Below are 26,353 nucleotides of genomic sequence, written 5' to 3' on the forward strand. Positions count from 1 at the left end.
CTCCCTCCGTTATCGGGAGGAAGGAAGGAAGGCGCGGCCCCGGGCGTAAGTCGAGGCGGCAAACGGGCGGGCAGGAGGGGGGGGGGTGTTACTACTCTCCCTTTGCGGCGGGGGGGGGAAGGAAGGCAGGGGTGGGGGGAGAGAGGAAGGTGGGGGGGAGAAAGACAGGGGTGGGGGGGGAGAAGAAGGTGAAGGGAGGAAGACGGGTGGGGGGAGGAAGACAGGGGTAGGGGGGAGAAGAAGGTGGGGGAAGGAAGGCAGGGGTGGGGTGAGAGAGGAAGGGGGGGGAGAAAGACGGGGGAGGGGGGGAGGAAGGCAGGGGTGGGGGGAGAAGAAGGTGGGAGGAAGATGGGTGGGGGGAGAAGAAGGTGGGGGGGAGAAGGTGGGGGGAGAAAGACAGGGGTGGGGGGTGGAAGGCAGAGGTGGGGGGAAAAGAAAGTGCTGGGAGGAAGACAGGGGTGGGGGGGAGAAGAAGGTGGGGGGGAGGAAGGCAAGGGGTTTGTGTGAGTGTGGATTTGGGTCAGGGGTCCTCCTTGCCCGAGGAAGCCTGAGGAAGGGAGGGGAAGCCAAGCACAGGGGTAGAAGGGCCGGAGGGGGGGGGAGGTTCCCCAGCGCTAGTAACAAGACAGGGAGAGAGTGAGTTTTGGTTTCTTTTTAATTTTTAAGACAAACAAACATTTAGCACAGCCTTCATTTCTTCCTTCCATGTGACATTTCAGTGTTCTCTTCAAAAGTTTCTTCTCTTCTCTACCTCTCTCTTCTGTCTTCAATCTCACCAAATCCATTACAAAGAGTTTTCCACGAATGTATTATTCTAATTACAACCAATTTCCCCCCCCCATCTCTTTTAAAAACTTTTATTTGTATCTCTTTTCTAACCAATAGTAAAAGTTATTCCATATCTTAAAAATATTCTGTATCTTCTCTCTCCTTTATCATCATAGTTAATCTATTCATTTCTGCACAATCTTAAGATTTTTTTAAATTACTTCTCCCATGGAGAGAAGAGTGTTAAACCGCCCGGCAGAGTGAGTAGTGTTGGAGGAATTAACGGGGACATAATGCAAGGGAGGGGGGGATTTAGTCCGAGGAAGGGGTGGTGGTGGTGGAAAGATTTTTAGGCCGGAGTGGAGGAAGAGGAAGAGGAGAGGCTGCTGCTGTTGCTGCTATTGAAGCCTTCCTGGAAATGCTTAGGCTGCTCCGGGTGAGTTTCCTAGGCTGCTCTAGGGCTTTCTTTTTTTTGTGAGAGGTTGCTTGAAAGCTTTGAAATGAACGTATTTCTTCCCAACTTCCTGGCCCGGGCCTTGGAATGAATTACAGGTCGTTCTCGACTTACGGCCGCCCTGGAGTGCCCCCCCCCCCCGATGTTTCTGTTGGTTTAAGCAGAGACGTCAGTTCAGCGGTGGGTTTGGCCCCATTTTTACCACCTTTCTGGCCACGGTTGTTTAAGGAAATTGCTGCAGTAAGAAACAGTTGACTCACATGACTGCAATTGAGCCCAACATTTCTGAGACTAAACAAGAGAGCGGTTAAGTCAGTTTTGCCCCCGTTTTTTACAACCTTTATTGCTAAGGTTGTTTATTGTTAAGTGGACGGCTGCAATTCTTAAGTAACACGATTGCCCCAAAGGGTCCTTTTTTTCAAAAGGCAACTGGACTTTCTTTGTCCTTGAAGACGTTTCACTTCTCTTGAAGATGTTTCGCTTCTCGTCCAAGAAGCTGCTTCAGTGGGGACAACCTGACCTGGATGACTGAGAATCTCCATAGACATTTAGTAAGCCGGTTGTTAAGGGAGCCTGGCTTCCCCCCATTGACTTTTGCTTGCCAAAAGGTGGCAAAAAGGGGATTCCCGTGACCTCAGTACACAGCAGTGGTCGTAAGTATGAACCGGTCATAAGCATGAACCGGTTGCCGAGCATCTGAATTTTGATCACGCGATTGTGAGGATGTTACAAAGGTGATAACTCTGAAAAATGGTCCTGAGTCTTTTTTTTTTTTTCAGGGATGTAACTTTGGATGATCACTGAATGAACTGTTGTAAAGTCAAGGGCTACCTGTAGTTGTGTGAACAGGCAGAAGAAGAGCTGGGTTCTGGGTTTCCGGGGTTGGGGTGAGAAGAACAGCAACAGAGTTGGAAGAGGAGCCTTGGACATCTTCTAGTCCAACTCCCTGTTCAAGGATACTCATATAACTGAGTATTGGGAGTTGGACAATGGGAGTTGGACATACCATTTGAGACAGTGATTACTATTTCAAACAAATGGAGTTAAATGTATGGACGCAGGAAGTAGAGCGGGGAAAAAACAAGTTCCCTGGGACTGAGCTTCTGGGCTAGTGACTTGTTGCAAAGGGATACAAATGCTACCAGCCTTAGTTTTCCTAAAAAGCTGGGTTGCTCACCATTTCTATTGCTCTAGGAATTGAGCCTTCCTCACCTCTTCTGAGTGAGAAGTTTGAGGGTGGGTAGAGAAGCCCAGGGGTGGATTTTGGTCCTGGAATTTCAATTATCACTTTCTTACATGACAAATTGTTTGTTGGATTAGCATACGCAGAAGCACAAATGTGTGTATTTTTAAAAAAAGATTAGCCTTGTGGAATGGTTTTCGATGTAGGTATGATTTTCAGGAACATTGGAGAATGTCTTCCTCCAAAATGGTTAACTTCTACAGGTTTTTTTTTTTAAAGATATGATTCTGATTCTAGGGACTGTGTGTATAATTATATGAGTATCCTTTAATAGCACTTAGAATTAGTAAAACATATCAAAACAATTGTGTGATTTACTAAACTAGGAAATTAACCTTTGCCTGAATGTTAAATATTTTGCCTCTTGCAGTAACTAAATTTGTTCCTTACTTTCAGCCTTCCTTCAATTGTAAAATATCCCTGCCTTATGCTATTTTCTCATTTTAAATTGAAGCCAATATTTGAAGTTTTTGTGCATTATAACATAGATCTGCACTTTGGAAATGTTAGTAGGCAGTTCGGAAAAACAGTTAATGGGAAAATGCAGGATTCTGGGACTGAATCCCTAAGGTCTTTAATGAAATGGTTATTGGGCAGATGGTATGTACAAGCATCTCTACAGGCCCACAGGACATCAACTGGAGTCTGAATCCAAATTCAAAGATGGGACATTAGAGAGGCTGTTACACTGAGTAGTTAACACTGGGCTAAATGAACTTTCATAGGCTTGATGTAAGGCAATTCTTTTACAATGGTCTCATACATTGTTTATTGTAGTTAACCTTGGTTTAATTAACCCAGCTGGGTTTGCACAATCCTCTGGACCATCAACAAAGCACATAGGCTGTGCTCACATGCTAGGATAAAAGGTGGTTGCCTGGTAAATGACTGAGGTCATCCAAGATATCCATATACATGTAAAGCTTCCTGGTTAATGACTGGAGATAATTTTTATAATTGCAGTTGCTTGTAAATAACACACATTCAGATCACAAGAGTAAAGTCAAGTTGTGCTTGTGCCTTTTCTGTTGTTGACCTTGTTCTGTAGAACACCCCTGCCTCATTCCAGATACACCACAGGCCCCAGCTCTGTTCACTTAGTCCCCTTTTGTTGGTGGTTAATAGTCTAATAGTTAATAGTTTGGTCTTCTCCATTCTGTATAGCTTTAATGTTAAATAGTTTGAGAGGGGTAGTTTAGTTTATTGTTTGCTGTTGTAAACTGCCCAGAGTCACATTGTTTGACTTAGGAAGATTTACAAATTAGTTAACACACTTCTGGTGATTTAATGGGTTTCACTGGCAGTAATACAGGACTGGATTCCTATCTTCATTTTTTCTTTTGATTTCTCAGTTTAGCCTACAGCCTTGGAACTTAAAATTAGCCTTCAACACAAGGGCTAATCAGAACTATCCCTATTTAGTTTCCAAGCTGATCACCTGCTAAGATTGCTTTGTTTAATGTTTTGAAGGAGGTATATTCTTTTATTCTTTGTTAACAAGGTGTTCTTTTTGTATTCTATAATGCTTAGGAAATAGTTTACTAGTTCTAATTAAAAGCAGTGTGTGTGCTGACTCTGGGCAAGCTTGTGAATTAAGAATTTAAAACCCTATAATGACATTGAAAGGCTAATTTCCTCAATTGCTTGGAGTGCTGCATTTATTCATGTCTTTTTTTCAGGGTTCCCATGTCTGACTGGCAATAGCAGAGTTTGGATAGTGATAGAAGTAGAAAGATGTGGGGGCAAGTTTTTATTTGATTAAATGGTGAAAGCCAAGTTGGGGGGAGGAATGCTCTGAAATGCATGGTGTGCTACCCTGTTTCCCCGAAAATAAGACATTTCCTGATAATAAGCCCAATCAGGCTTTTGAGCGCAAGCGCTAAAATAAGCCTCTCCCCGAAAATATTTAAACGCAGAGCTGGAAAGCAGGTAAAATGGGAAGAGGAGCCCCATCTTGCTCCACGTGCCCCAAAATAATAAGACCTCCCCAAAAATAAGGCCAAGTGCTTATTTTGGGGTTCAATAAAATATAAAACAGGGTCTTATTTTCAGAGAAACACGGTATTACTGGTCAGTGCAAATCATATTCTTTATTCTTGTGCTGCCTGTGATTACAGGAGTCTCATCCCCAGATAGCAGAGCCCAACCCTCTGAAGCATATTTCTAAGTTAGAGATAGGGAAGAGGAATTGTTCCACTACTATTCAGCTGAGAGAATTTGTCTGATTAATAGGGCAAACTAATTGATTTAGTTTACTCAGCATGTTGGTTTGTGTAGTAGTTAACATAAGGAACATAGTTAAAAGCATACGAATCTGATCAAAGTTTGGGTTTCGTATCTGTAATTGGTCACCTTGAAATTTAAAACAATGGTGGTAGTAAATGAAAAACACCAGAGTTTCAGAGTGACCAGTAACAAAGCATTAAATCTAACATCCTCAAACAAAATTGGTTTGGTTCAAATGTCTTGGCCTAATTTTGTTTTGTGACTTGGTAAGTGACCAGTATTTATAGTCCTTTTGATTTACTTGGGAGCAAATTTTGTTGAAATAAAATTAGATTGAGATCAGTTTGCACATGATTACTTCTGTGTGACAGCCTCAACATAATATTAAAAAAACCAACAAAAATGCTTCCTGTTAACTGATTAATGTAATGTGTAAAGCTTTTTTGGAATAAAGAAGGAAAAAAACTTCAAAGTTTAGCTCTATTTCTTCTTATTGGCTATATGTTGAAAAATAAGTTCTCAATTTTTGGCAAGCAATTTGCTCTAATAGACTTTAATAAAACTTACCAAAATAATTATATGCCTATAATTACAATGACATTAAGTTTTTTCCTTTCTCTCTATGACTGCTGGGGGACTGGCAGAGTTGGGATGAAAATTACATAATTTAAGGGAGAAGGAAGCTACCTTTTTATTTTATAGTTTTTCCTTGGTATATCTGTGGTTAAATTCTGTGACATGTTGAAGTATAAATGGCAGACTGTTACAATTATGGGAATAATCTGCTTTTTTGATTGCCTCTTTATTTAAAAGAGGATATATAATTTATGATTATTAAATATACTAAATACAGAGAGAACCAATTTGGTGGAGACTAAAAGCCAGGACACCATGATTTGAATTCCTGTCTTAAGGCAGAAGCCGGTTGGGTGAGTTTGGGTCAGTCACTTTCTCTCAGTCCTAAACTGGAAAGTCAAAAAAGGGTCAGTCAGAATATAGATTGCACCCATAATCTTCAAAAAAGAGGCTTTGATCCTACAACAGATAGTTTAGGCTAATAAGATTTATTGAAAAACTGATACCAAGGAACCATATATTATCCACAATGGTCTTTAGTGTCCAGGAATAGAATTAGTAGTATTGCAAAATGTAACGTGCCCTAAATTGTTCCTTGTTTTGAAACACCCTGTTTCATGCGAGAACAAATTGCAGGAGATGTTTAAGATGGTAGTTTCAACGTATATTTACCTAGGATACAATTTCCACTGCTCGTTATCTCGTCTTGAAGCACGTAAGTCCTTTGGGCAACATATTCTACTATAATATATTTTAATAAGTATCATTTTATGAAACTGGTCAGATACAAATCAGAGTTGCAGAAAACAGGTTCTTGTTCTGGTGCAGCTGCAATCTGATTTCTAACACTTTCTTGAAAATAAGCTATAGTGCCGAGGGTTGTAAAGGAGACCAAGCATTTATATAGACTATAACTTTGCACAAATACCGAATTTTCAGTACTGCATAACACAGGGCTGAAATTCGATCCTTGACCCCGAATGTTTTGTAGTGCCAGATCCCCAGGATAGGATTGCATCCTTAAAATTGCTTCTTGTACATGTAGTTCTCTACTTATGACCATAATTGAGCTCAGAATTACGGTGGTAAGTCATGGCAGTTGTTAAGTGGGTCATCATGTGACACGCCTGACTTTACTGTCATCTTTGTGGTGATTAAGTGAACACAGTAGCTGTTAAATGAATCTGTTTTCTTCAATAGGCATTTTTTTGTGGACATAAGTGCAAAAAAAAAAAATGCTGAAAATTGCAATTCTCTGACCATAGGATACTTCAAATGGCCATGAATGTGAGAGCTGGTTACCAAATGTCTAAAATGCGATTATGTGACTGTGTGTGTGTGCATCCATTGGAACTCTGGAACTGGGTTGCAAGTAGTTCTGGGGAAGGTCTGTTGTGACTTCAAACAGTTGCTAAGTGAAGAATAAATTACCAGTAAATTGTTTCGGTTGCGTCCTGGTTTAACTCATGAGGACACCATTTGAGTTACCTGTAAACACCTTTTTCGCTCACATCATTATCATATACTCTAGAACAGTGTTTCTCAGCCTTGACCACTTGAAGATGGGTGGACTTCAACTCCCAGAATTTCCTAGCCAGCTGGCTTGGGAATTCTGGGAGTTGAAGTCCATCCATCTTCAAAGAGTCAGGGTTGGGAAACACTGCTCTAGAAACCTCTTAACATCTATGACATTAGTTTTATTTATTCCATCATCCCTCTTGATTACCCATTTGTCAAAAAAGTTTATATTTTATCATTTTATTAGCAACATCTCTCTTGAATGTAGGCAACTCCAGGAAATGTACCCGTCAAACTTTGCTTAAAAACATTCTTTCTCAACCTGCCATTTGTTAAGGCAGAATCTCATACAAGATGACGACGCTGCCTTTGCTAACTTCAAATTAGCTTGCATATTTGCCATATCTTAATATTACATTGCGTTAGAGTTTTCTAACTATAGCCACAGCTGCTTTTGTGTTTTCGAAGCTCCTCTGAAAATAACTAGAGAGTGTGACATCTTGTGGAGCTGTTCCTAGAAGGTTCCCTGTTTTGAAAAAAAACCCCTGATATTTTACAAATTGTCAAGGAAGATCAAACGTCGCACAGATCCTTTCCTTTCCAGCCAGGGAAACTGCAGCTTCATTTTCGGTTCAAAACATAACTTGTGTGCATCTGCCTTATGTTTTTGAACACTGGGCCCCTTCAGCTCTTGTGGTTCTGGCCGAGGCACAGCATGGCTTCTGTTTTATTGGGTAAGGATAAATATCCATTACTGGTTTTTTTGTGCTTTGTAGTGTACTAACTTTACCAGTCTGTTCCTGCTAGTGTCATCTTCTGTCCCTGCAGCTGCTAAAGACTACAGTGCCTTTTACACAGAAAACAAAGAGGCCTTTATGCACAATATGTTGCCGATATAAACAGTTTTACATTTATTGAAGTAAAATGAAGGCCAGGCCAGTCTTGGAAACCCTGCGATTGGAGAGGAAGTATTCCGCACAAACAATAGAGTGGATAATATTTTATTTCCTTTATTTTAATGGGGTCCAGCAGCGTACAGGTAGTCCTTGATTTAACATCCATTCACTTAGCGGCTGTTTGAAACTACAACAGTACTTGAAACCGAGACTCACACTTAACAATTGTCAGAGCCATCCCCCACAGTCACGTGATCAAAACCTGGGTGTTTTGACAGCCAGCGTGTATTTAAGAAGGTTGCAGAATCCTGGGGTCATGTGATCATTGTTTTTTTGACTTTCCTGGCCACCTTCTAACTGGCAGAGTCAGCGAAGGAAGCCAGGTTCTCTTAACAACCATGTGATTCATTTAACAACAGCAGCAATTGGCTGCATCATGCCCAAAAAAAGTCATACAGCCGAGTGTGACTTGCTTAACAACGACGTTGCGGGAATTCCGAAGTCCCAATTGTGGTTGTAAATTGAGGACTACCTGTATATTTTATTTTTCCCATTTCTCTGCTGCCCATCTCCCTCAAAAAGAGGGAACTTGTATGTATAGAAAAATCTCTCTGAAGAAACATCAAAGGCAGAGAAATTACTATTGCGTTGTAAGCCGCTTAGTATGCAGATGTTGAAATGAAAACAAAAGGTAACCCAAATAAAAACGTTTCAGGCTTGTAGTCACATGTTAGGATAAAGTTTAGATTTATGGGTGTTAGTTGAATCCTCCCCTCTTATCTGATTGTTTTCAGTTTTAGATAAGCTACAGTTTACAAATACTGATATTGTTTGGTAACATGTACAGGATGGTGCAGAGTATTGTTTGGTAACATGTACACAATAGTTATACTTGATTGTTTTAATTTTGGCTACAGTGTTACCTTCCCTTCTTTTTGTTTCCTAATCCCAGTAATTATGCTCTACAGGTAACAAATGTTAACAATTGCTTTAGTTCTACTTATTAATTCAAGCCTTTTTTAAATTTGAATTGGCAATTAAATTTCAAAACATTATTATAGAAATTTATCTTCCACTGTCATTAATTAATTCTAAAAACTCAGAAGCAAAACTGAAACTCCATTATTTTTGGTTTTCATAGATGCGTTTAACAGATTTGTATAGCAATTATTTTATATAGTTTAGGAATAAGACAGAGAATCGGCTAGAATGTGTGTTTCATGCAGGAAATAGTTATCCATTCTGCATTGAATGTATTTGGGTTCATCATGTAAATAAATGTTTAAATCTCATCAGTGTTTTTATATTTTCAATGAGACTAATTTAGGTGTGCTGGGCATATCATCCTAAAGCAACATAGTTATCTTCCTGGCTACTATTCCAAGTACTTTAAAATGTGTATGTTTTCTGCTGAAGTAGATTCTAAAATTATATATCAAGTTAGTAGTTCAGTAACAATATTTTTCAGTATTAGACATATCCTGAAATGAAATAGTAATAGCAATCGCACAAAGATGTATATACCGCTTCACAGTGCTTTACAGCCCTCTCTAAGCAGTTTACAGAGTCGGCATATTGTCCCCAACAATCTGGGGTCCTCATTTTACTGACCTCGGAAGGATGGAAGGCTGAGTCAACCTTGAGCCGGTCAGAATCGAACTTGGGCTGTGGGCAGAGTTAGCCTGTAATACTACCTTCTAATCACTGCACCACCATGGCTCCTAAATGCTAACCAAATGGATTTATGTTATCCAGATTTAGTTTGGGAACAACCATAATTAGAGGCAGCAACTGGAATAAAATGTTTAAGCTCTTCACAAATGGTATTATTGTGGTATAAGGCTTGATGGGAAGAAAAGCCAGTATTTTTACATTAATAATTACTATTATTGTAAGATTATAATACTGTGGTAGTTTAAAGACAATTATGCTTCTGTGGATAATGTTTAATTAATTATAAATGATTATAGTTAATGAAAATCTCCAACTTTAATAATTATTTTTTTCTGTAATATGAAAATAAATTGTCCCTGGTTGGCTTAATGAAGATAATGATTAGGTTTTCAGAATACCCTGAAATGGAATCTAGCTGACCAAATATTAATCTTAAGAGTGCTGTGTGAACTCACTCTGTGTGGTTAGTTGATGATGCAATCTGTTAACCATGGGCAAACGTACAAGTGAACAGAAGGAAATGTAATTTGAATGGTTTTCTAGCTAAAAATCTTTGGTCTTAAACTTTGGTAGAGGCTGCTGGCATGTAACTTGCCATTCTTTTGATGAGAAAGGAGCAATTTTTGCCGGGCAATCTGATTTGCTGAGTGTCTCAGTAAACCAAACAATACTTATTTACAATGTACAAAATTCACTTCTGACAAATTACAGGTCCATTTATTACAGAGATTTTTAGGACCCATAAAATGCTGCTCTGAATTCCATCCTCTGGAAGTGACTTAGGACCGTTTTTCACACGGTTGCAGCATTCCCATGGTCACATGATCAAAACTCAGGCACTTAGTAACTGACTCATATTTATGACAGTTGCAGTGTCCTTTTGCGACCTCCTGACAAGTAGAGTCAATTGGAAAGCCAGATTCACTTAACAACCCCGTTATTAAATCGACAACTTAAGTGATTCACTTAACAAATGGGGCAAGAAAGGTCGCAACATTCACTTAACAAATGTCTCACTTAACAACAAAAATGTTGGGCTCAATTGTGGTAAGTTGAAGACTACCTGTGTATCGCTGGAAACTTACTTGTGTAACAAACATGCTTTTGAAGTGTTTGCTTCGTTAGCCAAGAGTTTTTGCTTTCTGCCATGGTGAAACCCAATCTTATAATTTATTTTATTTTATTTATTTATTTTATATTGGATTTCTATACCGCCCTTCTCCCTAAGGACTCAGGGCGGTGTACAGCCAGATTAAAAAAAACATGCAGAACAAATATTAAAAACAATTAAAAGATATATAAATTTGGCCCAATTAAAACTCATTTACCAATTAAAAACGTTTAAAACATTTAAAAACAGTTAAAAATTTCATCTTAAGCCAGCCCGGCTTGTTTAAATAAATGGGTTTTAAGGGCGCGACGGAAGGCACTGAGGTCTTGGATTCTCCTTATCTCTGGGGGGAGCTGATTCCAGAGGGTGGGAGCCCCCACAGAGAAGGCCCTCCCCCTGGGGGTCACCAGCCTGCATTGTTTGGCTGATGGCACCCCGAGGAGGCCCTCTCTGTGGGAGCGCACGGGTCGCTGGGAGGTCGTCGGTAGCAGCAGGCGGTCTCGCAGATAGCTAGGCCCTATGCCATGGAGCGCTTTAAAGGTGATAACCAACACCTTGAAGCGCACCCGGAAGACAACTGGGAGCCAGTGCAGCTCGCGCAGGAGCGGTGTTACATGGGAGCGCCATGCTGCTCCCGTCACTACCCGCGCTGCTGCGTTCTGGACCAGTTGGAGCCTCCGGGTGCTCCTCAAGGGGAGCCCCATGTAGAGAGCGTTGCAGTAGTCAAGGCGAGAGGTGACGAGGGCATGAGTGACTGTGCACAGGGAATCCCGATCAAGAAAGGGCCGCAACTGGCGAATCAGGCGAACCTGACAAAAGGTCCCCCTGGTTACAGCCGTCAGATGTTCCTCCAAGGACAGCTGCATATCCAGGAGGACTCCCAGATTGCGAGCCCTCTCTGTGGGGGCCAATTTAGATGGTATATAAACATGATAATATACACCTATGTATAAATATTAAGAGTGAAGTATTAAATCCTCTGTCAAAACCAAAGCCAGATTTTGCTAAATCGCAAAATCAATGTCCTGTGATGATAAGATCATGATGGCGAACCTATGGCACCCGTGCCAGAGGTGGCCCACAGAACCCTCTCTGCTGGCACGCGCGCCGTCGCCCCAGGTCAGATCTCCGTGGCGTCCCTGCAAACGACGAAACAGAAGCTCACGCCTCCCACCGGCCAGCTGGTCTTCAGGTCTCTGCTGCACATGCGCACATGTCTGCACACGCATGCATGAGTGCATGTGTGTGTTCGCATCCTTCAGTTTGGGCATGCAGCGCATTTTGGGCACTCGGTTTCTAAAAGGTTTGCCATCACTGTGATAAGAGATCTCAAACGTTCCATTCAGATTGGGCTCAATTTTGCTTAAATAATTGACTTAGATTTAACACACGGCGAAGTTAAAAACTTAAATTGCCGATGTATCATTACGACCCGTTTATGTACCAAGAATCCTTTTCATTTTGTTTTTCCCTTTTAAGAATGTGAAATTGTCTGCTGAAGTGGAACCGTTCATTCCTCAGAAGAAGGCCCCCGATTCGCTGGTGATGCCCATGGCCCTGCCAAATGAAGGTGGAAACATCAATGGGGTTGAGGCAACTCCGATTCCCAGCTACCTGATTACGTGCTACCCGTTTGTTCAAGAAAACCAATCCAACAGGTAATTAAATCTATATGTCAGAAAACCAGTATGAGCCTTTCTTTTGGTTTTGTTTTACTCTGCTGCTTTATAGTATATCTCTGTTCAGACTAGGATAATCTAATTTGCTTTGCTTTCTGAAATGTTGGGAAAAATCTAAAAACGAAGGATGTGTTTTTCTTGTGTGGACAGCCAGGCTGGAGAATTCTGAGAGCTGAAGTCCACAAGTCTTAAAGCTGCCAAGTTTTGAAGACTCCTTTTGTAGAGCATTGAGTGGCATGACTGTTAAACCATGAAGTTAGGGAACAAATTATTTTGAGAGAGTCTTAAAACCCTTTTGTTTTGATCATAAATAGCATAAAAGAGAGCAGAGGGGGAACCCTGGAAAGCTTTCATGATACTGAGGCTATACTATTAACAATCAAGGTTATAATATTGGCACTGCCTTTATTTTTGGATTTTATTAGAATTTTTAGTACATTGAAAGTAGACAAAATTAAAAGATTTAGAAAAAATATATAGAGAAAATGGAAGGGACGCAGTGGCTCAAGATGGCTAAGACACTGAGCTTGTCGACCGAAAGGTCAGCAGTTCAGCGGTTTGAATCCCTAGTGCCGCATAACGGGGCAAGCTCCCGTTACTTATCCCAGCTTCTGCCAACCTAGCAGTTCAAAAGCACGTAAAAAATGCAAGAAGAAAAATAGGGACCACCTTTGGTGGGAAGGTAGCAGCGTTCCGTACACCTTTGGTGTTTAGTCATGCCGGCCACGTGACCACGGAGATGTCTTTGGACAGCGTTGGCTCTTTGGCTTTGAAATGGAGATGAGCACCGCCCCCTAGAGTCGGGAACGACTAGCACATATGTGCGAGGGGAACCTTTATCTTTACTTATAGAGAAAATGAGAAGATATAGGAAAATTGAGAAATCTGTAAGTCTTAAAGTTGCTTTGATTGGACACCCTTTCTTTAAATTGATTTTGAAGAAATAACTGTAGACCTAACTGGATTTCCCTCCCCCCCTCCCCATTTATTTCAGACAACTTCCACTGTACAATAATGACATCAGGTGGCAGCAGCCTAACGCAAACCCTCCTGGGCCGTATCTGGCTTATCCCATTATATCTACTCAGCCACCAGTTTCCACCGAGTATACCTACTATCAACTGATGCCAGCGCCTTGTACGCAAGTCATGGGATTCTATCATCCCTTCCCGACAGCTTACCCTGCCCCCTTTCAGCCTGCAAGTGCCATAAACACAGTTACAGCACAATGCACAGATCGTCCGGCCCAACCAAGCCAGGCCTTTCCGTTATGTAGCCCCAGGAGCAGAAGTACCAGCAGAGGATCGATGGTGCAAAAAGTAAGCTTGTTTTGTGCATTTCCTGTGGCAGCAGGAAGTTTGTGTCTTCAGATTTGCAAGTTTTTATTCATGTAGCCTTACAGTAAAGTAGAATTCATCGACTTCTACTTCCTGTCTGGTTTACCTGGGAGAGCTGACAGCTTAGACATATACTTTTTCAGTCACAAAATTTGCACGCTTATTCCACAAGGACCTGAATATGGAGCTTACAACGGCCATAAGCTCTCAATGATACCTAATGTATATCCAGAATGTATTAAAGTCAGTTTAAGTGTTTTCTGCCGCCCTCATATTTTTCTCAGCCATTCCAAATTGTTTTCCACTTGTTAATCTCCATCTCTCAAGGCAGAGATCACAAGGGATTAACGTGATTTACAGGTCACTTAGTAAAGCCCTGTCACCAGGTGTCGTTTTGCTAAACTGTCTGCCCTTGGATTTCAGCGGTGAGCTCACGTGCTGTTGTGGCTAAACACGAGAAGTGCCATTGTGTCTCAATGCAGAAATCGGCTACATATTAAGTTACCAATGCTCGTGGGAGTCTAAAACTTGAAAGAGTTCTTGTTTGTTTGTTTGCCAAATTTGTCTATCCTCCATCTTGCCAAAAGCGATCTAGGTCGATTACAGACTTGAGTGGAATGTGCCATAAAACATTAAAACAATAAGTAAGGACCTTAAATTTAAAATTCAATGAAAACTAAGCAGGATGGAGAGGTAGGGAGCCAAAGGCAGTTGGGTGGGGCATATCTACTCTATTAGCCACCTGCAAAGTGCTACATTTCCATTGGGACCCCAGGCGAGTTGACACAGCCTGGTCTTCAAGTCCTTTCGGAAGACCTAAAGAACGGGAGCAGATAGACTAACATTCCATAAACTAGTTCAGAAGCAACAAGGTAAATGACCGCATACGCACACACATCCTAAGTCATGTCAATTAGCTTCATCTGTTTGTTTCATCTTTCAATCAGCAGCAGCCATCGCAACCCCACATAAAGAGCAAAAGGCCTCCGGTGAAAAATGTTGCTATCCAGAAGGAAACGAACTCTTCGGGCCCAGAGAACAAACCCAAAATTGTCCTGTTGGTGGATGCTTGTCAGCAAACAGGTATGGCAATAAGGTGTTTAATTGTGTATAATATAGCAGATCTTTTTTTTCCCCGTTCTTGTGCAATTTGAAATTCATTTTTTAAAAAGAAAAGCTTGATTTGACGACTAGCTCACCCTTCTACACCGGAACTATGGACAGTGGTTTCAGTCAAATAGTGATACTTCAAAACTGTCGTTTTTACTTATATTTTAATTTGGTAAAACTTCTATGCTGCCTAACTTGACATCCAAAGTGACTTAGCGTCTTATTGTTATTAAGCTGCTTATCAAAGGGACTGCTTTACTCTTCATTCAGCCTTACTGATCCTTACGTAGCAACACACACAAAAGAAAGGTACTATTTTTTACATGTGTTCTTTAATGTTTGGAATCCATCATTGGTATGCTGAGCATCGTTTAAAACAGAAGTCACTTGATTCTTCAAGTAAGAGGAGAAATCATTAAAAAGAATAGCAATGAAATGTGATCGACAAACGAAGACAATCAATAATGGAAACTGAAGAATGTCTGTGATTCCGAACAATAAGTAGATTTCATTCTTCTCCAAACCAGTGGCCTTTCTCTTAATTTAGAAGCTTTGTCCTGGTGGCCACCAACATATGCTGTCAGCATTCTGATGCTGCCATAAAAAGGAGGAGACGAGGCTTGACTTTTCACCTACTTATTTTCTCTGTAGATAATATCCCCTAGGAGATGGGATGGGAGGGGGGACATTCCTGTGGGTTGAGGTCAGAAGCTGGGGAGACTGACTTGGAAGATGGCCAATGAGAAGATGAGAATTGGGGAAAGGAAAGGAAAGGGTTTGGGGGTCAGAGGGTTAGTATCGGCTACGACGAAGTCAGGGCCAGATCTGCCGTACTCAATAAATGGAATATTTCAGCAAAGATTAATTGCTTGGGAGTGCAATTTATTTGAGATGACATCGAAACCTGACATACGCTTTCTCAAGAAGGAAGTTGCCCATTAAAACCAGGGGTGTCCAACCTTGGGGACTTTAAAACTTGTGGACTTCAACTCCTAGAATTCCCCAGAACCAGGGATGTCCAACCTTGGGAAGTTGAGTGGCTGGGGAATTCTGGAAGTTGAAGTTCCACAAGTGTTAAAGTTCCCATGGTTGGACACCCCCGTGTTAAACCCTTGTCAATTCTGGAGACTCCTCTTTGTCTTGCAGACTTCCCTTCAGAGATTGCCAGCAAGTCCCTGTCCGAGAGCGTGAGTGGTCTGCACTGGAAGCCAAGGGGCAGGCGACGGCGAACCTCCCACCCTGCTGAGTCCTCAAGTGAGCAGGGGGCCAGCGAAGCCGATATTGATAGCGACAGCGGCTATTGCAGTCCCAAGCACAGCAACCAAGCAGGGGCAACCATACCCAGAAGTGCTGAATCGGCCGTAACAAATGTAGGTAGACACCTGAAAAGTTCAAGAGTAGAAAGCGATATTAAACAATGTAAAATAACCTCTACAACTTGTTTTTTTAAATTCATTTTCAGATCAAAGAATCATCCGTACACCCAGGTAAAAGTTTCCTGCTTTGCAAGTTTACAGCATTGCTCTGTGTGTGTGTGTGTGTCTACGTGTGATGGATACATTTTGTTGCTTTAACTGCCTTTAACTTATTAAATTCTCCACCCTTAATCTTTTTCTACATTGCAATGTTTAAATACTGTGGGTTCCTTTCTGGACGTGTCCAGCTTTTTCTCCTCAGAATATTTTGTGAGTAGTGTCAAGATAGCACTTTTTAAAGAACACTTCGTAATTAACATTTTAGTAATTCCTGGTAATCTGCCTCCTTTTCCACACACCCCCCTCCCGGTTTGGCTACAATTTCCATTGATTAGTTCTTAAGGATTGCAATTATATTGAGAGCCTCCTTGTACCCCTATGCTAAAAATTAAAACATAAAAATAGAAATCTGTTCAATTAGAAATAAAATATATCGTATATGAAAAACAAGCAAATGAGAATGGTAGCTATACTGTATATTTCAAGATTGCTCGCTCTCTTTAAAGAAGGAGATGTTGCTGACAGACTGCTCTGTATCTATATTATTTTTGTGCTGTAACCATGTAAAAGGGATGTAGTGGCTCAGTGGCTAAGACACTGAGCTTTTTGATCGAAAGATCAGCAGTTCAGCGGTTCGAATCCCTAGTGCCGCGTAACAGGGTGAGATCCTGTTACTTGTCCCAGCTCCTGCCAACCTAGCAGTCCGAAAGCACGTAAAAAATGCAAGTAGAAAAATAGGGGCCACTTTTGGTGGGAAGGTAACAGTGTTCCGTGTGCCTTTGGCGTTTAGTCATGCTGGCCACATGACCACGGAGACGTCTTCAGACAGCGCTGGCTCTTCGGCTTTGAAACTGAGATGAGCACCGCCCCCTAGAGTCAGGAACGACTAGCACATATGTGCGAGGCGAACCTTTACCTTTAACCATGTAAATGAGCAAAAAAAATTATGTGAATTTACATGCTGGTTAGATCCAACATCTCGTTGGCTTTCTTAAAGGTGTGGAGTTTGGGGGGTTTTTTTCCTACGTAAAAAAAAAAAAAAGTTACATGTATTCTTTGCATGTTTTTCTCTTTTCACATGATAATCTTTCCTTAAACTTCTGTGATGCTTGTCTCAGTTGGTGCCACCTGGGCAAGCGTCAGTTCTCAGGCAACTCAGAAGAAGCCTTGGATAGAGAGAAACTCTTTCTCCAGAGGTGGAAGGCAGCCTGAACATCAGCACGATTCAGAGGTATAGTTTTCCCATAGCTACTTCAAGCCGCCTTTTTGGGTAGAAATATACCGTATTTTTCGAGGTATAAGACGCACCGGAGTATAAGACACAGTTCAGGTTTTGGGGAAGAAAATGGGGGAGGGGGGGAAATCTACCTAACAGGTATTTATCTGGCTAGCATCCTTAGTCTGGTTGGCTTCAGTACATTAGTTCACTTGCACCTGCGCTTTTTATCCCCTACTTGGGGATAAAAAACAGCTTCTAAAGCACAGCTGATCTTTGGAGAGAGAAGCAATGAGAAAAGCAAACGCTTCACTCGTTAGCGCCTCGTTAGGGCTGAAAAACTTTGAAAAAGCTACATTCGGAGTATAAGACTCACCCAAATTTTCAGCCTCTTATGGGGGGGAAGTATGTCTTATACTCTGAAAAATATGGTACTGGGAGCAACTTCTAGTTGAATACATAGCGAGATGCTCTATTGCCTCGATCTTCAGTGTGAAAGCACGTTCTTGCCATTTCCAAGATTTTAGGAACTTTCAGCTCAGATCGCAACAAACTGCATAGGCTGATAAATAGATCGTTGCAGAATCCCTTAATCAGTAAATTTTATACAACTTCATTTAATGAATTTCTTACATTAGAAAGAAATGTGCTTCTCCTTTGCAAAGGTTATTAGTGAAATGAAGTTCTCCACCTTCTTGCTACGTTCTTTCGTTTGTGTCTCTTGCCTGAAAGATGATTACAGAATTGGCAATCTGCATACACTGTTAAACATGTCAATGTTATTGAATTGGTTTCCCATTAAACTTGGGTTTAGGCATTATGGAATCCAAATAAGCTGATGAAATACTGAACTGCATGAATCAGTCTTTTAACTTTTTGTAATGCCAGTCCATTTACTCTGCTCCACTCTGTGAAGACTGTTCAACTTTTTATTGTCATGTTTCTACAGTCACATATTTTCACTTGGCAAACAAGATAGCTAACACATACTTTGGGATTTACATGGGTGCTTTCATACTGCAACTTAAAAGGGACAGTCCTAATATTTTTCTTTTTATTTGCTTGTATAGCCTGGTTTTAAATGTAGAGGTCACAGCACATCTTCAGAAAGGAAACAGAGTTTGCAGAAGAAAATTGAGAAACCAGTAATCACAAACCAGTCAAACAGAGTAGAGCAGAGCCCTGAACTACTATATTTTGGGGTAACTCTTTCATTAATCTTGTTTATGACAACTTTCATTCACTAAGACAAGTGAAGATTTTGAATTGGTTGATAGCTACATCTTACTGCGTCCTGCTTGCTGATTTTAAAATATTAAAGCTTATTTTTTGAATTGCTAGTAACATCTTTCAATTTGTTTCCAATATATCCTGGCATGTGATAACAATATCTTTCCTGCAAATTCCAATATCGTTTCATGCTTATCCCTTTTGGTATCATTCCTATGCATTTGCCAGTTTCCACCAATCTTTAGCTGAATAATGCTTTCCTTGCAAAATACAGATATTTTTTCCTGTGAATTTCAGTTAATGACTTTTCCATTTTTTGTTTGTTCAGGATGAAGAAGAATTCCCAGAGCTAAATTGCGATAGCGGACATTCTAAAGCTAATAACGTGCAGCTGAAGCACACACCCAAAATGGTAAACGACGTTATTCTATTTGGAGGATAGAACTGTGATGAGGTTATTTTTCTTTTCAATACATCCTGGCTGGTTTTTAATGAGCAATAAAAGTGAGCACTCCTTGGGAACACACACACAAAAGCAATAGACCGGCATTGTGAAGATGCATAACATTTGATTTCTTAAAATCTGGATTTTCAGTTTAAAGCAGATTACTACTTGGCTGGGAGACTACAGGCAATATCAGGAGTGAAGGTTCTGTAGCAACCCCAAATCCCACAGACATGCTAATGTAGTAACCAGGCAGCGAGTTTAGCCAGAGAGACTTTACCATACCTTAACTATGAGCATCTTTGGGGATGCACTAAAAAACACATTTTGGGTGCAACACAAACCAGCATCAAGAACCTGTAGTCCTTCTCAATCAAATCATGGTTGCTAATTTTGAGTGCCTCTAAACTAGGAATTGTATATTATTAAGTTAAATAAGGTTTTAAGTATACCGTATTTTTTGGAGTATAAGACGCACCTTAGTTTTTGGGGAGGAAAACAGGAAAAAAAATTCTGCCTACCAGGTATTCATCTGGCTAGCGTCCTTAGTCTGGTCAGCTTCAGCACATTAGTTTGCTGGTTTTGAGCCCGCACGAGCCTGATTGGGGATAAAAAACAGCTTCTAAAGCACAGCTGATCTTCGGAAAGAGAAGCACTGAGAAAAGCAGGCAAAGCATGGAAGATCGTTTTGCTCGCTAGCGTCTTGTTAGGGCTGAAAAACAGCTAAAGCACAGCTGATCTTCGGAGAGAGAAGCAATGAGAAAAGCAGGCTAAGTGCGGAAGATCGCTTCACTCACTAGCGCTGAAAAAGGCTTCAAAAAAGCTACATTCGGGGTATAAAACACACCCAAATTTTCAGCCTCTTTTAGGGGGGAAAGTGCATCTTATACTCCGAAAAATACGGTAATTAGAGACATTAGTGGGTGGAGTTGTGTACACAAAACAGACTACCCACTTAGGAAAAAATACTAGATAAAGAAGATCAGCTCTAGGAAAACAAGATGTATGATGAGCTGCTGCTTATGCTATATCTCTTTTTAACACTGCATCCCCTTTATAACTTATCACCATCTCCTCTTTAGTTGGATGGTCTACCTGAAAATTCTCCAATCAACATAGTACAGACTCCAATTCCCATCACCACCTCTGTTCCCAAAAGAGCCAAAAGTCAAAAGAAGAAAGCTCTCGCAGCAGCACTAGCTACCGCCCAAGAGTATTCAGAAATCAGCATGGAGCAGAGAAAACTTCAGGTCTGTTTTAATCGTATAATGGAAATGCAGTCTGGATTTCAATCTTGGCCAGTGTTTCTCAACCTTGGTAGCTTGAAGATGGGTGGACTTCAACTCCCAGAATCCCCCAGCCAGCGCTGCTGGCTGGGGGATTCTGGGAGTTGAAGTCCACCCATCTTCAAGCTACCAAGGTTGAAGTCCACCCATCTTCTGGGAGTTGAAGTCCACCCATCTTCAAGCTACCAAGGTTGAGAAACATTGATCTTAGGCGGACAGATTGCAGTGTTTGATGTTGGAAAGGTTTGGATGGAGGGTCCCTCGACTCAGGTGCCCTACTAATCCTGCAAGATAGTTTCCTGCAGTAAATGAAATGCTACACTACCTTTTGGGATTCTGTAATCTCGTTTTCTGTTTATCATGTCTCGGGTAGTCCTCGACTTACAACAGTTCATTTAGGGGACCGATCAAAGTTGCAACAGAACTGGGGAGAAAAAACAGTTATTTATGACTGTTTTTTTCACATGATCGCTGCAGCATCCCCGTGATCACGTGATCAAAATTCAGACACCTGGCAACGGGCTCATATTTGTGACGGTTGCAGTGTCCCGGGGTCATTTTACAACCTTCTGACACTGAAAGTCCATGGGGCAGCTGGATTCACTCCACCAACCTGTTACCAACTTAACAACTGCAGTGATTCACTTAACAAATGAGGCAAGGAAAGTGGTAAAACGGGGCAAAGCTCACTTAACAAATGTCTCCCTTAACAATAGAAATGTTGGGCTGAATTGTCGTAAGTCAAGGACTATCTGTCTAGATTCCTTAATGAGCCTGTTCCTATGGTAAAATCCACTGCTAGCTTCCACCACCACCTTTTTACGGTCAAAGGAACAGAACAGCCTCAAATACTATAGAAGCCAGGACGGCCTGATTGAAACGATCACTTTGGCCACTGAAAGTGACCTCTCACGTTATCATCCCGTCTCTAGGAAGCTGTTTCAAAAGCAGCCGGAAAGAAGAGTAAAACTCCTGTGCAGTTAGACTTGGGGGACATGCTGGCAGCGCTTGAAAAACAGCAGCAGGCGATGAAGGCCCGTCAGATCACAAACACCAGGCCCCTCTCGTACACAGGTTGGTATGTCTCCCTTTGCCGCTCTGCGTAGCCACGCAATTCTCCAGCATCCCTTCCATCAGAGAGAACTGGTGTAATAACTGCATTGTCTCCTTTTGGTCCGGAATCCTTTAGAAGTACAGTGTGACGTTCCTCGGTAGCCCAAATACCTTCGCCATGGATCAATGGTGGCTACTCTCCATGCAAAATGTTCCTTTGAACCTTGGGGTGCAATTGTGATTTGAGCTCATGCATCGCGGGAAAAGGCTTCAGCTGGTGCAGAATGCAGCCGCGTGGGTAGTGATGGGAGTGTCCCGACGCTCCCATGTCACACCCCTCCTGCGTGACCTGCATTGGCTACCGGTTGCCCTATGGGTGAGGTTCAAGGTGTTGGTGATTACCTATAAAGCCCTATATGGCTTAGGCCCGGGGTATCTGTCTGATCACCTGCAGCCAGCAACAGCTCCCCATCGCCCGGTGCGCTCACACAGAGATGGCCTACTTGGGGTTCTGTCGGCCAAGCAATGTCGGCTGACGGCCCCTAGAGAACGAGACAATAATCAATTGTCCCCCATGCATGCGTGTGCATGCATGGGGGACGGGGGGGCTGTGGGGGGTGCGCCCATGCAGGAACGAGGCACATGCAGGGGTCCGTGCACATGCTCGGGGACAGGGTGCATGTACAGGGCCCGTGCGCATTGCATTTTGGGGGTTTGGGTGCACGCTTTGGGCACTCGGTCCGGAAAAGGTTAGCCATCACTGGGCTAAACCAATTTCGTTGTATACATGATGTACAATGACAATAAAGGCTGCTATTATCACACTAAGGCAGAATTCTGCCTATTGTGCAACTCCAGGTATTGTGATTTGTAGACCAAAATCCTGTGATGTGGACCAAGCTAACAATGTTGTGGGACACTTTGTGAGGGTGTGTTTTTTTTTTATAGAAGTTATCAAAAGGAATTAACAAATAGCATTCCTTATCTTTATGAACCTGCTGTTCAGTACGTTTCTATTCTTTCTCCCTAATTACTTTCTTAGAACAAGAGATAATATCCAAACAGCAACATCTCTGTGCATAATTTTCTTGCTGTTGTAATCTGTTTTTTTTTTTTTTAATTCCAGTGAAGGAAAAGGCATTTTAATGAGAGTGGAGGAGGTGGGAGGAGAGCAAACCACTGGGAAAACACCCTTGTTCCCTCCCAGCGGCATCAATTCAGCCATACCTTTTTTTGTTTTGCATACCTTGTTTTGTTTTGTTTTATCTTCAGTTGGCAGTGCGATTCCTTTTCACACCAAAGAATCCCCCAGCCGAAAGTCCTTCTCCAAAGGGCAGCCATCGGTGGGTTGCATTAACCCTTTGGATATCACTAGCCCAAAAGTGAAACGAGGAAAAGAGAGAGAGCTCTCCAAGTTGAAGCGTCCTACAGCCCTGAAAAAGGTAAATGGGTTTCCTAAAGTGCGAGCTTTCTATTTTAACAATATCACGGGTGGGCAACCTGATTGCAACCTTTACAGCCTGCGAACTTCAAACTCTCAGGATTCCTGAGCCAGCAAAAAAAAAATATTCACAATATCCTAATTGGGTTTATTTCAGATTATTTTGAAAGAGAGAGAAGAAAAGAAAGGACGGTTAACGACGGATCATAGCCTTTTGGGAGGTGATGAGGAGCAAGAGGTGACTCTGGCTTCCAACCAGGCAGAAGAACTAACATCTCAAGAAGGTTAGATCAACCTGACACATGTCTTTATATTAATATGTGCAATAGCCATTGTATAACCAAACACATGTTTAATGGGCTTTTGATTCAGTAAATATCACCCTGGAACAGTGTTAAATTCAATTTTTTTTACTACTGGTTCTGTGGGCACGGCTTGGTGGGCATGGCTTGGTGGGCATGGCAGGGGAAGGATACTGCAAAATCCTCATTCCCTCCCCACTCCTGGGGGAAGGATACTGCAAAATCCTCATTCCCTCCCCACTCCAGGGGAAGGATATTGCAAAATCCCCATTCCCACCCCACTCCAGGGGAAGGATACTACAAAATCCCCATTCCCACCCCACTCTGGGGCCAGTCAGAGGTGGTATTTGCCAGTTCTCCAAACTACTGAAAGTTTCTGCTACCGGTTCTCCAGAACCTGTCAGAACCTGCTGGATTTCACCCCTGCCCTGGAACCTTCTGAATCCAGTTGCTCATGGAAACAATGGTCTAAAATAATTTATTGCAATCTTATCTACACAAGACTTTAAACTGGCGAACAAGAGGTGGGGTGTGACTGTTCCATTCATCACCTGCTGTACTATGTTCTTAACTAATTTCCTGGGAGAGGTTTTTTAAAAGGTCCCTTGGCTTTCCTGATACTGGTCTATGAAGAAAGACATGTAAACTTAGTATTTCTGAGGATTATGAGGAGATGGAACTAGAAATAATGGAGGATATTTGACACAGAATCCCTCCTTTTGAGTGCCACCTGTGGGAGAAGAGCATGAAGAGCTGGGAGGCGGGGGCGGAGTTAAATGCATCATCATTTTAGAGTTCTTGCATTGCCACAAGAGAACTGTCCCCTCTTGAATTCCAGTGACCCTTATCTACAGCCAATTTAATGCTGACCATTAGTTAACCAGATTATTGTGTATACATTTGAAAGAATAGCATAGCATAGGATAGGAGTAGAACTATATTGTCATTTTAAATGTCCATGTAATCAGCATACATTAAAATGAAATTTTGTTGCATTCAGCTCTCATAGGACAACCATTATGCAAACACACACCCACCCACCCACACACACACACACACACACACGACACAGAGAAACAATGCAATTTTCCATGCTGCAACTTTATGACTGGTGTGTTTTTTCTTCTCTCTCCCAGAAACCGGTCTGAGTGTGCCGAGTGACACCTCCCTGTCTCCCGCAAGCCAGAATTCTCCTTACTGCATGACTCCCGTCTCCCAAGGTTCACCTGCAAGTTCAGGGATAGGAAGCCCCATGGCATCGTCCACTATAACCAAAATTCACAGCAAACGATTCAGAGAGTAAGCTTTTTGTTTAAAAAAAAGAAAAAAAAACTTGCATTCTGTAGGACTTTTTCAAAGGAAACAGATTGGCTCAAGTAGAATGAACTTAAATTCCTACAGGGAGGTATTTCTGTTCCACTTACCGTATTTTTCGGACTATAAGATGCAGCGGAGTATAAGACGCACCAAGATTTTGAAGAGGAAAACAAAAAAAAGGTTTTGCCCTTTTTCCCGGCCCCCAGGAGCACTCTGCAGGCTTCCCAAACCCTCTGAGAGTTCCGTTTTTGGGAAAAACTGGCCTGTTTTTGGCAAAAATGGGATTCGCAGGGCAGGGTTTCGGGAGGCCAAAAATGGCTGTATTCGGTGTATAAGACTCACCAACATTTCCACCCTCTTTTAGGGGAGGGGGAAAGTGTGTCTTATACTCTGAAAAGTATGGTAAATACCCTGTTTCCCTGAAAATAAGACATCCCCTGATAAAAAATTTTTTTTAAATTTGATTTATATGCCGCCCTTCTCCGGAGACTCAGGGCGTCTTACAATGCGTTAAGCAATAGCCTTCATAGTTTTGTATATTTATACAAAGTCAGCTTATTGCCCCCACAAACTGGGTCCTCATTTAACCTACCTTAGAAAGGATGGAAGGCTGAATCAACCTTGAGCCTGGGGAGATTCGAACTTACAGTAATTGCAGACAGCTGATGTTAATCACAATGCTATCAGTCTGCTGAGCCACCAGGCCCAATAATAAGCCCAATTGGACTTTTGAACCCGGAAGTTTGGCTTTTCCGGAGCACGGCCCCAACGAGCATGCGCACACGTACACAACGTTTCCACGTGCCGAAAAGGATTGCCCTCACTGGTGTAGGTAGCACTTAGTACGTAAGAAGCACAGCTTGTAATGCAGGTAACAAAGCTCTTAAACATACACACTCCTGAACATTTTTTTTTTTCATCATGGCTCTCAATTTATGGCAGATGAAACTAAACATAGTTTCAGAAAGAGAACTTTAAAAAGAATCTTTAAGATAAATTTAAAAAGGAAAACGCTTTTCCCCCAACTTAATAGATCCAGATCGGCATTGCTGAAATTTGTCTTTCTGCTCTCCTGAACGTGCAGGTACTGTAATCAAGTTCTCAGTAAAGAAATCGACGAATGTGTGACTCTCCTGTTACAAGAGCTTGTCAGCTTCCAAGAACGAATTTATCAGAAGGATCCTATAAAAGCCAAAGCAAAGAGGAGGCTTGTGATGGGCCTGCGGGAAGTTACCAAGCACATGAAGCTAAGCAAGATCAAGTGTGTCATTATTTCTCCCAACTGTGAGAAGATTCAGTCCAAAGGTATACACAACTCCTACGGGGTATCTTCTCTTATGAGTCTTTTTCCTTTTTAACACTGGATTATTTTGCTGATTGTTTTCCCCTGTTGCTGTCCTTTAGATATTAAACACTCTACTACAAGGGTGTCAAACTCAAGGCCTGGGGGCTGGATCTGGCCTGCGGGGTGCTTAGATCTGGCCCGTGGGGCAAACCTGGAAACAATGAAGGACTTGCCCATGGTGCCTCGGCCAGCGAAAACGGAGCTTGTGAGGACCGTGCGCAGCCCTCCCGAGCTCTGTTTACCCTGGCAGAAGCTTGCAGGAGGCCATCCCAGGCGAAAACAAAAGCTCACGAGGGCCTCGTACAGCCCCCCCCCCCCTGAGCTCCGTTTTCGCTGGCAGAGGGTTGTAGGAAGCCGTCGCAGCCAAAAATGGAGCTTGGGAGCCTGTTTTCGCTGGCAGAGCGCTCGGGCCACCACAGGTGCCCCCCTAATACGAGTCATGTCATGCTGGCCATACCCATTCCGCCCCCCCTCCCCGAGATCAGACAAAACCCTGATGTGGCCCTCAATGAAATCGAGTTTGACAGCCCTGCTCTATTGCCATCTAAGGTGCCATATCCCTAGATCATTGAGCCATCCTTAGGCTTTTCCCTGTTGCAGCCTTCACCTTCTCAAGAAGTTCCTCCAGGAGTTTTAGAAGACTATTAGGGA

At 42.2% G+C, this 26,353-nt stretch overlaps 1 protein-coding gene across 3 annotated transcripts in view; it reads left to right on the forward strand.

Moving 5' to 3' along the window:
* Positions 1–26,353, forward strand: part of SECISBP2L (SECIS binding protein 2 like) — a 35,412-nt gene that overhangs the window by 873 nt on the left and 8,186 nt on the right. Inside the window, exons 2-15 of one of the 3 annotated variants that reach the window (XM_087877746.1) lie at positions 11,946–12,124; positions 13,140–13,464; positions 14,433–14,565; positions 15,739–15,962; positions 16,055–16,079; positions 17,186–17,298; positions 18,354–18,485; positions 18,842–18,925; positions 20,041–20,208; positions 21,177–21,318; positions 22,570–22,739; positions 22,896–23,022; positions 24,177–24,339; positions 25,442–25,662. In XM_087877746.1, the coding sequence (XP_087733872.1) occupies positions 11,946–12,124; positions 13,140–13,464; positions 14,433–14,565; positions 15,739–15,962; positions 16,055–16,079; positions 17,186–17,298; positions 18,354–18,485; positions 18,842–18,925; positions 20,041–20,208; positions 21,177–21,318; positions 22,570–22,739; positions 22,896–23,022; positions 24,177–24,339; positions 25,442–25,662 (2,206 nt within the window). Of the gene's footprint in view, positions 1–11,945; positions 12,125–13,139; positions 13,465–14,429; positions 14,566–15,738; positions 15,963–16,054; positions 16,080–17,185; positions 17,299–18,353; positions 18,486–18,841; positions 18,926–20,040; positions 20,209–21,176; positions 21,319–22,569; positions 22,740–22,895; positions 23,023–24,176; positions 24,340–25,441; positions 25,663–26,353 lie in introns of all 3 variants that reach the window. The other 2 variants (XM_060693291.2, XM_060693292.2) reach the window with 2 other exon arrangements.

Source organism: Pantherophis guttatus, chromosome 13 (genome assembly GCF_059756535.1).
Source record: "Pantherophis guttatus breed Tessera chromosome 13, ASM5975653v1, whole genome shotgun sequence".
NCBI classification, from domain to species: Eukaryota; Metazoa; Chordata; class Lepidosauria; order Squamata; family Colubridae; genus Pantherophis; species Pantherophis guttatus.